Here is a 14,940-nt window from a genome sequence, read left to right as displayed (position 1 = left end):
TATATATTTTAGTTCTACATATTTAGTAATTCCTGTCTTCTTTGATCAAAAATAGTTGAAAGGTGGTTATAGGCCATGGATCACTTGGAATACTGCAGAGAAAGATGGTGTTCCTTGAGCATCTTGGTAGAGATATTAAGTATAGCATTTCATTATATTAATGAAGATTCCTTTTTGATAGCTGGAAAACTACTGAAGGGTGCTAAATTTGCAGTTTTCTTTCTTTTTTTTTGCATTTTTCATTTTTAAAGTTTACAAGGAATTTAATTCAGGTTGATACCTCTATTGTGGCATGGCCCATCTTTTCAACAGAGTTAATTTTTTGACCCTGAGCTATAGATGGTGAAATGAAAGGAATGATCACATTCTGAGATAGAAGAGTCTAGATCAGAAATAAGGACTGTTTGGAAAACTTGGTTTCAGTGTCTTTCAGAGATGTTTTGGTGTGGGTCATAAAATATGCTCAGTCAGCAGATTTATTATTTTCTGGGTTGTCAGACCTTGTTGGTTAACTGTCTTCTCCATTGTAAAAACCTTGAAAAATATTTTCTAAGTGTAATTTTCTTTCCATTTTGAATCTTTTAATTTACATTGGTGGTCTTGGCAGAGCTTATATCTGAGGAGTTATTTGTCTTTCTCACTTGGTAAAAAGTAGTTAGGACATAAACATTCTTCTTTGCCATTGTTTCACATCTGCCTTTTCCACTCTGTTTCTTAGAATATCTTGTTCATGGTAGGAATAACATAATTTGACTCCCGTCAGATGGAAGAATCTTTCATTATTTTTATTAATCTTCATTGTTTGACAGGATAAAACATGAACTCAGTCTTTTATGATACTATAAATAGTTGAGGTAAAAGACCAGCCTTTGGATGTGCTATTAAAATATCCAGAAGCATGACATTGAAAACCACAATTTGCATTCAGATAGCTCTGCTTATTCCCAAGGAAAGTTTTCTACAAATTGCTCAGCGTATGTATGGAGAGTTTGCTTGTAGCTGGTCATAGCTGAAAGAAGGTCCTTGAAAACCATTTGTAGAAGTTATCCACAGTTTATATTCATTCTGCTGCATGTTTGATAGTATGCATTAATTGTCTGGTGGCTGTGGGCTCTAAGAAAGTTACACAGCAAAGAACAATAGTATAAAATTAAGCAGTTAGAAAACAGTTGTTTAGAATGTTACCTCTTTCAATGGAACTAGACTGGAAAATACAAAAGTGTGTTGTATATTCTTGACTCAGAATGCCTTTGATATGGATTTGGCTTCTTTTTAATTCGGTTTCTGGCTAGCATTGTCTTTTGTATATGTAAATTAAATATGAAACTAAGAAAATTTTAAGTTGACACTTTAGAGCTTTTTCTTACCCTGCTCATACCTTCTTTCCTATGTGGTTTTGGTTTGGGAGCACAGAAATAATTAAAATAGAATATTAGAGACCAGTTAGAATCAAATGAAGCACTTTACCCATTAAAACTGTGGGCACTTGACTAGCCAACTTACTGCGGCATTGCTGGAATATTTTAAATTTTCAAGGGGACAATGCCATCTGTTGGGCATCTTGCAAGCTAATACTATCAAATTGTAGGGACCTAACTATTTAAACACAAAGGTTAGGTTGGTTGTTTTGTTTTGGTTTTGCTTTCGGGGTGTGGTGAAAAATTTCTGAGATGCTAAGGGCACCGAGAGTCCTTGCCTTAAAAGTTTTGTTTGAACATTGAGCAGTAATGCTACTCCCCATTCCAAGACAAAGAAATTGACTTTTAGTCAACTAATACTGGAGAGCAGCATAGTAATAATAACTCTTTGTTTGCATTGCAAAGATGAATGTAATTTAAGCAGTGTTTAAGCAGTCAAATTAAAGGCTGACTCCCAAAATCATGGTGGAGTTTAAGGTAGTAGTAGGGTTGGAATTAGATTGTGACAAGTGAGGTTCTCACTTAAGTGCAAAAAGGCTCAGTAATCAAGATAAAATACTATTTTAATGTATCATTTTTATGCTATTATTTTCATTTTATTTACATTTAAATTTCACCAAACAGAGCTCAAGTATATCCTGGCCCGTTGTTCAGATTTTTGAAATAAAGATAAATGGACAGACAGCTTTAAGGATGCAGTGTATTTAACATTGCACAATATATTAAATGATTGGAGAAAATTTAGAGGATGGTATAACTATATACCTTTATACATTTAGTAGCATAAATATAGGGACAAGCCACGCAATTGAGGAAAAACCCGTTAAGGACTGAACAGAGAGGTCTTGGTTGCTGACAGAATCTCCCCTTGACTTCAGACTTGAGACAAACCAAGGAGTCTATCAGTATACAAAAACCACTGAGTTCAGAACAGTAACAACAGGATAGATATTAAGGAACTGGCTCTTGCCAGTTAGGATTGTGGGGGCCAGTCTGAAGCAAGCAGGGTTGGCTGGAGGCTGGAAATGTTGCAGCTCAAGTCCAGAATCAGTAGAAGAGCAGTCTAGAGACAGAATGGTTAGCGCTTTCTTCAGAAATTCCCAGTTTTCCAAACAAGTTTCTAGAGTGCTTTCCTCAAACAGCAAATATATCATTTTTTAAGGCTCAATATTAATGCAAAAAATTTCATAATGAGCAAAATATCAATTTTGAATAAAGCAGGATCTGACCCTCCACTTGCATGATTCGCCTCATCCTAATCCCAGCCCTGGATATTATAGATTAAATTTTCATAACCCTAATTATTAAATAATTTGCTGTGGACTTTTCCACATTAATTTTTTTTTTTCAAGAATAAAAGTTATACTTCTGGAACCTTGGAAGTGGGGGGAGGTTAGGGGAAATGGTAGAGGGAGCACAAGGGAATAGGTTACCAATAGATTCAGGAATCTGATTCCATATTTTGTATAAAACTTTCTCCCATTCTGAGGTCAATATCTTATTCAATCTTTTTTTTCTTGTAGCATGGCGGACACCGACCTCTTTATGGAATGTGAGGAGGAGGAGTTGGAGCCATGGCAGAAAATCAGTGATGTCATTGAGGATTCTGTAGTTGAGGATTATAATTCAGTGGATAAAACTACTACAGGTAACAAAAATTCTTTTGCTCTTAGATCATTGTTATGTTGACTGAATTGAATGACATTTTTGTTAAGAAAGTGTGAGGTGGAAGAAGACTTCAAGAATCCAGGTTTGCTTCACTGTGGCACTGGTGCTACCTTTTCCCCCCATGCTGTGGTCTGTAAGTGCTTTGGTTTCCTTGTACATAAAGCTAGAAACACTGTATTTAATAAATTGAAAACATTGAGAATTGGATTAACCAATGTTTATCAAACACATAAGCAATCCTCTTACCAAATGATGTATGAACAAGAATGCAAAGATGTGTGTCAGTGCTCATTTATATACCCAGTCAAAAACAGGTTCCCATAGTCTTGGGGGATTTTTTGTTTGTTTTACTTGAACTTGGTTTCCTTTGTGAGCTGAGCCGAATTTCCTTCGTGTCTGCCTCCATGGACAGTTTACAAACTTAGGCTTGTTAGCTTCTCTTTCAAAAAGGTGATGTTGCAGGGTCAAATTCTAGATTGCCCTGAATTCAGAAATTGAGTGGTAGTTCTTTTCCCCTCTAAATTGTATCTGTTGCTCTTTTAATTTTTTTATCTTTCCTGCCTTGAGAACTGAAGATGGCATTGGTTTGGGCTGAAACAGGACAGCTCAGGGTCTTGTGGACGGCTTACTAATGCATGGTTATGAATACCAGTAGTGGAGATAATAAGCCTTTGAGTTCTAGAGGTTTGCTTGTGCTATATGAGCAAAACAGTAAAATCCGGGTTCAGTGAGCTCGTAATCTAACTTAATTTACCAGGAAATGTGAGGCAAAGAAGAAGGCATTGTGTCTAATTTGTGGTGTGAGGGACACATAGGAGAAATCAGATGAACAGTTGGATTTATGAATAAAGCAGGAAAGTTTTTGGCTATAGAGACCCACAGTAAGGTGAAAAGGGAAGATTAGAACAGTATCCTTTAGTGTCATCTGTCCCTGTCTCCAAGTGACTGTGCCTCCCCTTCCCCACAGTTTCTGTGAGCCAGCAGCCTGTCTCGGCTCCAGTGCCCATCGCTGCCCATGCTTCTGTTGCTGGGCACCTCTCTACATCCACCACCGTTAGTAGCAGCGGGGCACAGAACAGCGACAGTACAAAGAAGACTCTTGTCACACTAATTGCCAACAACAATGGTAAGTGGGATTATTGGGAAATTCTTCCTGGGCTAGAGGGGTGAGAGACTAAAAAAGGTCTTAGGAACAGCTGTACCTGTTCAGTTTTAGGTACTGATGTGGTTCTGCTGGTGTTGGAGTGAGTTTAGTACTGATTCTCTGTTACGGAAGTAAGTGGTGCTGTTCCTTCTGAGTTAGTGCTGAATCGATGCTAGTGTTTCAAGTCAGAGGGCAGCTGAGTCTTTTTGCTGATAATTTCTAGGAAAGAAAATGTAAACCCCAAATTCCTAACTATTAAAGAGATGTGTGGGGGGGTTGTTTGATTGTTCATGTTTTTTAATTAGAAGAGCCCACTGGTCTGCTAAGAATTCTCCGAGGGCAGCTTTGTTCCATATTTTCTTTGGCAGATTCATTTGGTTATTGGTTCCTGGGTATGAAAAATAGGATAGGGTTGTTGTCCGCCTGAAGGAATGGTGAAAGAGAAGTGTTTTTTAGTGAGTGTATTGACTAGAGAAGTTATATAGTATTGGTTGTTTCTGTTTCATTTCTGATGACTGTTTCTACATTCTGAAAGTGAGTTACTGGCAAGTTATGTCTCAAGATTCATGTGTAGAATAAGCACCTTCATAGAATCGTTGCATTGCTATAAAGGACTTATTTTTACTTATTTTATTTCCTTTAGCTTTATTTTTTATTTATTTATTTATTTTTTCTTTTTTTGCGGTATGCGGGCCTCTCACTGTTGTGGCCCCTCCCGTTGCGGAGCACAGGCTCCGGATGCGCAGGCCCAGCGGCCATGGCTCACGGGCCCAGCCGCTCCGCGGCATATGGGATCCTCCCAGACCGGGGCACGAACCCGTATCCCCTGCATCGGCAGGCGGACTCTCAACCACTGCGCCACCAGGGAGGCCCTAGCTTTATTAATACAAGAATAATATGTGCATTGTAGAAAAAGTGGACAGTAAAAAAAAAAAAGAACAATTTTTAACTGTAATCCCACTACCTGGAGATAACTATTTGTAACTTACTCTGTACATATATGTACTTTTATGTACATTTATATGCTATGTGCAGTGATTCACATTTTATAAAAATAGATCCATACAGATTGTACTTGCTTTTTTTCCTCAATATGTAGTGAATATCTTCTCATTTTAATAAATCTTTTTGTAACATTTTGATGACTGTTTCCCATTGTTTGGTTAACTGTTATTAGCAATAGGTTGTAAAGGGGTGTACTACTACTTTAAAGGGCTATTGTGAACATCTCTGTCTCTCTTGTCTTTTCTCACATCCATAGTTCTGAGAATACATTTCTAAATGTCAAATTGTTGGATCAAAGGTTATCACAATTTTTAAGGATTTTGATCAATATTTTTCCTGGATTGGCCATCTAGAAATGTTGTATCCATTTACATTTCCATTAGAGGTGCACCTGGTGTTCTTAGTCTTGGATATACCTCCCTTATTGTTGGACATTTACTACAATCCCATTTTTTTGTGATTACAAACAGTGCTGCAGTGAACATTCTCAGGCATTGTATCTGTGTATCTGTGTAAGCATATCTGTAATATAAAGTGAGATTGCTGGGTCAGGCATTTAAAATTTGTTAGCGTCAAATTGCCATGATAGATTGCTCTACATAAGTGGATACTGAAAAAATAAAAATTTTTAAATTTATTTATTTATTTACTTTGGCTGTGCTGCGTCTTTGTTGCAGCTCACGGGCTCTTCAGTGCAGCGTTTGGGCTTTGTTGTGGTATGTGGGAAGTTGTGGTGCTCGGGCTCCCTAGTTGCAACATGCAGGCTCTAGAGCACGTGGGCTCAGTAGTTGCATCGTGCAGGCCTAGTTGCAATGTGTGGGATCTTAGTTCCCCAACCAGGGACTGAACCCAGGCCCCCTGCATTGGGAGCTCAGAGTCTTAACCACTGGACTACCAGGGAAGTCCCTGAAAAAATAATTTTTATCACATGGAAAATCCTTAGAATTTTTTTAAACTTATAGTGACCCTCATATATATAAAGATGAGGAACCTCTATCTAGAAATTTTCTCATTTTTACAGATGCAGAAACCAAGGCGTGGAGAGTCTAAATAATGTACTTAAGGTCAAATAGTAAGCAACTAAACTGGATTTGAATTATTTAGACTGCAAAACTTGTGCCTTTCCCACTGTATTATACTACTTTCCTATGTTTCTCTTAAAATAAGCTGTCAAAGTGCTATTAGCCACCAGTTTAGCTGAATTTTTCTTTGATCCCAGCATTCCAAGGCGCATGATGAGCATCTCATGACACAACGTGACCTACTCTCGTTGAATGGACCTTGATTCCTGTGGCCTGTGTACAAAAATTTTCTGAAATATGAAAATGGATTTTATTTACTTTAGAGAGCTCTATATTCAAATTAAAATGTTAACCCGTGTTCATGGTTTAAAAAGGGGGAGGGGCTTCCCTGGTGGCTCAGTGGTTGAGAGTCCGCCTGCTGATGCAGGGGACACGAGTTCATGCCCTGGTCCAGGAAGATTCCACATGCCGCGGAGCGGCTAGGCCTGTGAGCTGTGGCCACTGAGCCTGCGCGTCCAGAGCCTGTGCTCCGCAATGGGAGAGGCCACAACAGTGAGAGGCCCACACACCGCAAAAAAAAAAAAAAAAAAAAGGATATAGACTGGTAACCACAGTTACCTATGTCTTGTGTGTTCATCCAAAAATTCTTTCATGCTGGGAGTTCCCCGGTGGTCCAGTGGTTAGGACTCTGTGCTTTCACTGCCGAGGGCCCAGGTTCAATCCCTGGTTGGGGAACTAAGATCCTATAGGCCATGCAGTGCTGCCAAAAAAAAGGGGGGGGGGCTCAAAACTTCTTTTATGCGTCGATAAGCACACAATTGTGTGACTTTCTAAAATCAGATACTCTTGAAGTGCCAGTGTTATTCATTATAGCCCAGAATTGGAAACAACCTAAGATGTTGAATGAATAAGCAAAATGTGGGACTTCCCTGGTGACGCAGTAGTTAAGAATCTGCCTGCCAATGCAGGGGACATGGGTTCGATCCCTGGTCCAGGAAGATCCCACATGCCGTGGAGCAACTAAGCCCGTTCGCCACAACTAGTGAGCCTGCGCTCTAGAGCCCAAGAACCACAACTACTGAGCCCGAGTACCAGAACTACTGAAGCCCGCGCACCCAGAGCCCGTGCTCCGCAACAAGAGAAGCCACCGCAATGAGAAACCCGCGCACTGCAACGAAGAGTAACCCCCACTCGCCGCAACCAAAGAAAGCCCGCGCGCAGCAACAAAGACCCAACGCAGCCAAAAATAGATAGGTAGATAGATAGATATCAAAAAGACCACATATATGACCCCATTTTTATGAAATGCCCATAATAGACATATCTGTAGAGACAGAAAGTTCGATTGTTGGTTGCCAGGGCTGGGGGGAGGAGATTGGGGAATAACTGCTAATGGGTGTAAGGTTTCTTTTTGAGGTGATGAAAATGTTCTGGAATTAAATAGTGGTGATGATTGCACAAACCTTGTGAATATACTAAAAGCCTCTAAATTGTACACTTTAAATGGGTGATAAAATATGTATGGTATGTGAATTATATCTCAATAAGGCTTTTTTCTTTAACAAAGTGTTAGGAATAAAATTTTAGAACATTTTTACTATTATTTTCGCTATTCTTCAGAATTCACCACTCAGCATTTAGAAATTATTCCTATAGTTCTGACTGATCATATGTTTGCATTGGAAAGGAACATTATGCAGTGAAATGAACCACTGCTTAATTCTGAGCTGTGAATGATATGAATTTAATGTTATAAATTTTTTACTGTAATTATGATTTTCAATTCCTGTTTGACCCATTTCAACTCCATTTAGCCCTCTTACCTCTGGGGTTTAAGGCTGTGTAAGTGAACTTAAAAGAATGAAGAAAAAAAAAATCAAGAGCTTCAGATTTGTAAAACAAACAGAACATGTTGTGAGAGAAGCTGCTGAATCTCCTATTATTTAATCAGTTTATGGCTGTGGTACCTAGTTTATTTGAGAGCAAACTTACAGGTAGGGGATTGGTCAGATAATTCTTTTAAAGGTTTTTTTTTTTTTTTTTTTTTGCCGTAGGTGGGCCTCTCACTGTTGTGGCCTCTCCCGTTGCGGAGCACAGGCTCCCGACGCGCAGGCTCAGCGGCCATGGCTCACGGGCCCAGCCGTTCCACGGCATGTGGGATCTTCCCGGACCGGGGCACGAACCCGTGTCCCCTGCATCGGCAGGCGGACTGTCAACCGCTGCGCCACCAGGGAAGCCTGTTTTTAAAGGCTGTTTTAAGTCTCAGGGTTCTAACTGCCTCTTTCATTCTCTGGAAATAGAACTTCATAAGACCTTTGAATTGTCAGAATTTCTTTCAGGAAAGACTTAATAAGAATGCAGAAATCATTAAAACCAACTCATTTTTTAGATTTGGAATTATTACAATTCATTAGAATTATTAGAATGAATTTATAGAATACATTAAATAAATATTTACGTAGTGTGACTTTAATTTACCCAGTGTGACTTGCCATATGCTGGTTTTTGCTTTCAATTGAATTGTTAACCTAGTCTAGACTTAGAAACCTACTTTTTTTTTTTTTTTTTTGGCTGTGTTGGGTCTTCATATCTGTGCGAGGGCTTTTTCTAGCTGTGGCGAGCGGCAGCCACTCTTCATCGCAGTGCGCGGGCCTCTCTTGTTGCGGAGCACAAGCTCCAGACGCGCAGGCTCAGTAGTTGTGGCGCACGGGCCCAGTTGCTCCGCGGCATGTGGGATCTTCCCAGACCAGGGCTCGAACCTGTGTCCCCTGCATTGGCAGGCAGATTCTCAACCACTGTGCCACCAGGGAAGCCAGAAACCTACTTTTTTGTTTGCACTTTATTTTTAGAAAGGTCCTAACAATCCACCAAAATTCAAACATGACCCTGATGTCAGAGAGAATATTTGCAGAAAATGCTTGTGTTAACATTCTTTATAGTAGTAGAGTATGTGTAGATTTCATGGGAACAAGGCCTGTCTTTTGAGACTTGCTAATGCTGGTTGATGTCACATAAATGCAAAAAATTTTCCATCCTTCCCTTCCTATATTTAGTTGAGATGTTGAGTCAGTGATTATCTTAAGAATTCTTAGGCTTAGATAAATAACATAATTTATTTTTCTTTTACCCTAGTAGTTAAAATAGTGAATAGAAAATACATGTTTTTGCTTAGTCAATATTTTCAACGGTAAATTGCAAAGGAGTAAAAAAGAGATGGATGGGGAACCTATAGATTAAAAGAGATTGAAGAGGTATGTCATCAGTTATACTTAATGAACCCTTTTGTTACATAATTCAAACAAAAAAATGTAATTGTCGATTTGAATTCTAACTGGGTATTTGATATTAAAGAATTGTTCATTCATTCATTCATTCATTTATTGCCACACAGTGCAGCGTGTGGGATCTTAGTTCCCCCACCAGGGGTGGAACCCGTGCCCCCTGCAGTGAAAGTGCGAAGTCCTAACCACTGGACTTGCCAAGGAAGCTCCCAAGAATTGTTGTATATATTTAACTTTATTGAGGTATAATTGACAAAATTGTAAGATATTTAATGTGTACATTGTGGTGATTTGGTATATGTATGCATTGTGCAAGGATTCCCACTATCTAGTTAATTAACACATGCATCACCTCACATATTTATCCTCTTTTGGGGGTAGGGATAGGGGGTAGTGAGAACATTTAAGTTCTGTTCTCTCAGCAAACTTATACAGTATTATCCACTATAGTTACAGAATTATTAAAATATTTTTTAAGAGTGATAATGGTGTTGATTTTTCCTTTTTTAAAGTCCTTGTCTTTTAGAGATATATGCTGAAATATTTATAGATGAAATGATATGATCTGAAACTTGTATCAACATAATATGGGAGCTGGTAAGAGAATGGGAAGTATAGATGAAACAAGATTGGCCTTAAGTTGATAATTATTGAAGCTGGTATAGGTACATAGAGATTTATTATAGTGTTCTATTTTTATATGTATTTGAACATCTCCATAATAAAATATTTAAGTTAAAAATGTATATAGAGAGAGAGAGTCAATAAATTGCCCGTATAATTAGCATAGCTAGAATTTGGAATTTTTTATCTGTCAACATCTATAATTAGTAGTCTGCTGGCCCAGTAACTATGAGTGTCTAGTCCACTGATGGACTCTCAGTTTCTGGGAGAACATGGGACAATCCAAGGTTGGCCCATTAATAGCCACCTGTATACCCACTTTGATGGTCTAGCTCTGTAGCTAACTGTAGTGACACCATGTGTCAAGTGGAACTTAAATCTTCAGGGAGTCCATCCATTCTGGTGATTTGAGGTAAAAAGTTGCAGTATTTTGCTTGAATCTTTGATTTAGGTATTGGGTTGGCCAAAAAGTTCCTTTGGTTTTAAAATAAAAATAAAAGACACATTTTTCATTTTCACCAAGAACTTTATTGAAAAACGTATTCACCGTTTTGTTCCACTACCTTCTGCCATTTTTCAGGCAACTTCATAATTCCATCTTCCCAAAACTTTTTATCTTTTTGAGCAAAGAACTGTTCCAGGTGCCTTTTACAGTCTTCCAGGGAATTGAAATTTTTTCCATTAAAAGAATTTTGTAAGGACTGAAATAAATGGAAATCCGAAGGTGCAATGTCTGGTGAATACAGTGGATGAATCACAACTCCCCAGCCAAGCTGTAACAGTGTTTGCCTGGTCATCAAAGAAACATGCCGTCTTGTGTTATCCTGATGGAAGATTATGCATTTTCTGTTGACTAATTCCGGACACTTTTTGTCGAGTTCTGCTTTCATTTGGTCTAATTGGGAGCAGTACTTGTTGGAATTAATCGTTTGGATTTCCAGAAGGAGCTCATAACAGAGGACTCCCTTCCAATCCCACCATATACACAACATCACCTTCTTGGGATGAAGACCGGCCTTTGCTGTGGTTGGTGCTGGTTCATTTTGCTTGCCCCACGATCTCTTCTGTTCCACATTATTGTACAATATCGACTTTTCATCGCCCATCACAATTTTTCCATTTTAAAAACGGAATATTTTTGTTGCATTTAAGTAGAGAATCGCATGCAGAAATAAGGTCAAGAATGTTTTTTTCGCCTAACTTATGTGGAACCCAAACATCAAAGCGATTAACATAACCAAGCTGGTGCAAGTGATTTTCAGTGCTTGATTTAGATATTTTGCGTATGTTGGCTATCTCCTGCATGGTATAACAGTGATTGTTCTCAGCTAATGTCTGGATTTGATCGCCGTCAACTTCAACTGGGCTACCCAGCCATGGAGCATTGTCCAGCGAGAAATCTCCAGCATGAAACTTCGCGAACCACTTTTGACACGTTTGATCAGTCACGACACCTCCATACACTGCACAGATCTTTTTTTGCATATCAGCGTTTTTACCTTTCTTGAAATAATAAAGCATAATATTGCCAGAAATGTAAATTTTTTTCTTCCATCTTCAGTATTAAAATGGCTACACACAAAGTCAACAATCTTGATAAGTTTTTTTTAAATGCACGCTATGACAGCGGTCACAATACAGTCTAACAAAATTGTTTTGAATGAAGTTAAAGACAACTGAGTGCTACTAGAGCCATCTTACAGAAAAAAAGAACATGCTTTTTGGCAAACCCAATGTTTTGGCTCTCTGAAATAGAATTTCTGTTTTGGAGTATTCTTTGTAAATCAGGAAACTTAGTATAAATGATTTTTTAGCCAATTGTAGCAAATACAGGACTTAAAAACTACAAAATTACTTTTAACACACATAAAGAATTTAAAATATTTCAAAAAAAGTAGCCAGTTTTTTAATATTTATGATATTTGTTACTATTTATTAATGAATGAATCTTCTTAAGTCATATCCGTTTTACTTGGTGTTGATTAGTTTTGGCCAGGTCTTTTTTTTATCAGTTCTGATGACATAAAGAAGGTAGCTTGTCAGTCTCTGTGTTCCCATACCTATAAAAGACAATGGATGTTTAGAGAATCTGTTGCATTTCTGAGATTTGACGTGCTAGGAAGAGATCCCAATTTTTAGATTCTGTGTACTTGCTGAATTAATGTTTGTAGATGAATATTCCTCTTTTTAAAAGATAAGGTGGATTAGCTAACAACAAATTACATTCTGATAAAATAGGTTTTTACCTAGTTAAAATGTGGAGAAGGAACTTATATGTTACTTTGTTTTGCTGATTTGGTATGGGGAGATTATTTATGGTCACTTAAATCATCAGAGTCAAAGTGATAGCCATGTAGAAGTCTTACTGTGTGTGTTAAGACATCCCTAGTTAAGATATATGGGGGAGATTTTAGTGAACTTTCCCTTCCTGTGTATTTTTCTGTTAGTTGTAGCTTTGGGTGAAGCTTAATTATTTGGTGAGTTTGGTGACATTAAACCTGAGGTGAGTGACAGTCTTGGATATCTTGATATATGGGGACACCATTTCTTATCTAAGACCATTGTGTTGCTTATAATGGTGGGTTTGTTTTCTCTTACATTGTTTTTTGTTTTTTTTTTCCTCTTCCCTTTAGCTGGCAATTCTTTGGTCCAACAAGGTGGACAGCCGCTCATCCTAACCCAGAATCCAACCCCGGGTTTGGGTACAATGGTTACTCAACCAGTGTTGAGGCCTGTCCAGGTCATGCAGAATGCCAATCATGTGACTAGTTCCCCTGTGGCCTCACAACCAATATTCATCACTACACAGGTAAGTAGGACTCTGAATTCTACTGAATTCAGACATGGTAGAGGAGAGAAAGACTATGGGAACCTTTGAAGGCTCTGACTTAAGAGTCTTCAGCATCATTAGAAATGGTTCTAAGCCCTAAGTCCTGTCTTTTGATTTGGCTTTCTCATTTGCTAGTTTTTAATTTGATGCTGACTTTAGTAGAAAGCCCAACGTAGTATACAGCTGGGTAATCTCCTCTTTATACCCCTGGAGGGCTATTAAGTAATTTGATTGAGTTCTAGGCAGGAAAGAGTGGGAAGCTTGCATTAGGAAGCCTTAACACTTGGTCATTAAGGGTTCTCACCCTTTGCTTGGGCTGTTTTTCTTAAAATGGGGTGAGTTAGTTGACTTACGGAAATATACATGCAAGATTGGTGAAGTGCCAGGAGATCTTTGGAAGAGAATGAAGATGACTTATTTGATATAAATGTGAATTGGAGTTGAAAGCCTAATGCTGGTATGGAATGTAAAGGCAAATGCTTTTTTCTGCCTTGTCTAACAAATTTCCCAGAGGTGTATGGCCTTTGAAGTGGACTTTGGAAACAGTTTCTTACAATTGTTTGTATGTTGAATCACTCCAGTGAATACTGTTAGTGTCATTTTTTTGCATTCTATGCCTTTAGCAATTGAGGGGCCAGATTGTGGATGAGTCTTTTTTCTTTTTTTGGCGGTACCCGGGCCTCTCACTGTTGTGGCCTCTCCCGTTGGGGAGCACAGGCTCCGGACGCACAGGCTCAGTGGCCATGGCTCACGGGCCCAGCCGCTCCGCGGCATGTGGGATCTTCCCAGACCGGGGCACGAACCCATGTCCCCTGCATTGGCAGGCGGACTCTCAACCACTGCGCCACCAGGGAAGCCCCTGTGGATGAGTTTTTTTAAGCTGAGGTTCTCTTAAGACAAGAAGTAGGTTTTCATTTTTGTTCATATGTACCAAAGCTCATTCTCCAGTTTTAATATTTGCCACTCAAAAGTTTGCCAGAAGTCCAAAATTTCTCCATCTCAGTCATTTAAAAGCTCTCGTTCTAGAGAGAGAATCATTAGGTAAGGGTGTGGGCATTTTTTTGGATATAGGTCTTAATGCAGTCTCTGCTAGTGTTAGCTGATCTCCATGTTAAAGATCATTTTGCTTTTTAATGCAGGGATTTCCTGTAAGAAATGTCCGGCCTGTACAAAATGCAATGAATCAGGTTGGGATTGTGCTGAACGTACAGCAAGGCCAAACAGTTAGACCAATTACACTAGTCCCAGGTAAGGAAAAATGTCTACCCATTTGGAATAAACCAGCATCCAGAAGACTTGTTTTTGTTGTCTCAAAATACTCAAGGTCATTTAAAAAGTGTATTTAAGGGAAATATAAAACTACAGAAATCATATTGATTTAAGCCCCATTTTTAAAAAACTCTCTAACCTTTGGCCAGCGTGGTGGTTTTATTTTTCTTTTTAACTTTTTACCACCCTTCACAAGGCAGTAAAACAGGGTTTATATAGTTATTTTTCTGTTTTTGCTGTTTTATTCAGCTATTAAGTTTGTTATCCTGAAAAACTATTACTAATGCAAACTCCCAAATTCTGTATTCCTTATAAGTCTACTCACTTACATGGTGGGATTATAAACTTATTTTGCTTTACTTTTATAGATTTGGAATATAAATTAAACAAATGGCATATCCTTTGAGGATAAATATTGCCAATGACTAGTTTTTTTTTTTAAGAAACCAAATTGAAAGATAATTTTTAAAAATCTTGTAATTTTCCCCCAGTTCTATATTTAGTGTCTATAAGTTTACTACAATTCAGGCAAAAAAGAGTATCTTAATTTAGTTGTAGTAAAGTAGCTTGTCTTCCTAAGTTTTTGTTGTTGTTCTCAGAGCCCATAGGGGTTTTTGGCCTTCAGTCTCATGAGCTTATCCTATCTAGTTCTGATATTTCTTAAATGTTTGTCAGTGAA

The 14,940-nt window shown here is 38.4% G+C and overlaps 1 protein-coding gene and 1 non-coding gene across 5 annotated transcripts in view; both read left to right on the top strand.

Annotated features, from left to right (window-relative positions):
* The window catches only part of POGZ (pogo transposable element derived with ZNF domain), a 46,214-nt gene that overhangs the window by 14,115 nt on the left and 17,159 nt on the right, over window positions 1–14,940 (top strand). For 2 of the 4 annotated variants that reach the window (XM_060090536.1, XM_060090535.1), the window contains exons 2-5: window positions 2,942–3,066; window positions 4,054–4,212; window positions 12,796–12,971; window positions 14,132–14,240. In XM_060090536.1, the coding sequence (XP_059946519.1) occupies window positions 2,943–3,066; window positions 4,054–4,212; window positions 12,796–12,971; window positions 14,132–14,240 (568 nt within the window). In that variant the 5' untranslated portion in view covers window position 2,942. The remainder of the gene's footprint in view (window positions 1–2,941; window positions 3,067–4,053; window positions 4,213–12,795; window positions 12,972–14,131; window positions 14,241–14,940) is intronic. The other 2 variants (XM_060090538.1, XM_060090537.1) reach the window with 1 other exon arrangement.
* On the top strand, window positions 6,920–6,992 carry TRNAE-UUC (transfer RNA glutamic acid (anticodon UUC)). The gene has a single exon. It is a non-coding gene; the product is annotated as a tRNA-Glu (tRNA).

Source organism: Mesoplodon densirostris, chromosome 2 (genome assembly GCF_025265405.1).
Source record: "Mesoplodon densirostris isolate mMesDen1 chromosome 2, mMesDen1 primary haplotype, whole genome shotgun sequence".
NCBI classification, from domain to species: domain Eukaryota; kingdom Metazoa; phylum Chordata; class Mammalia; order Artiodactyla; family Ziphiidae; genus Mesoplodon; species Mesoplodon densirostris.
Note: the sequence above shows the minus strand (reverse complement) of the source record. Positions and strands in the feature narration are given on the sequence as shown.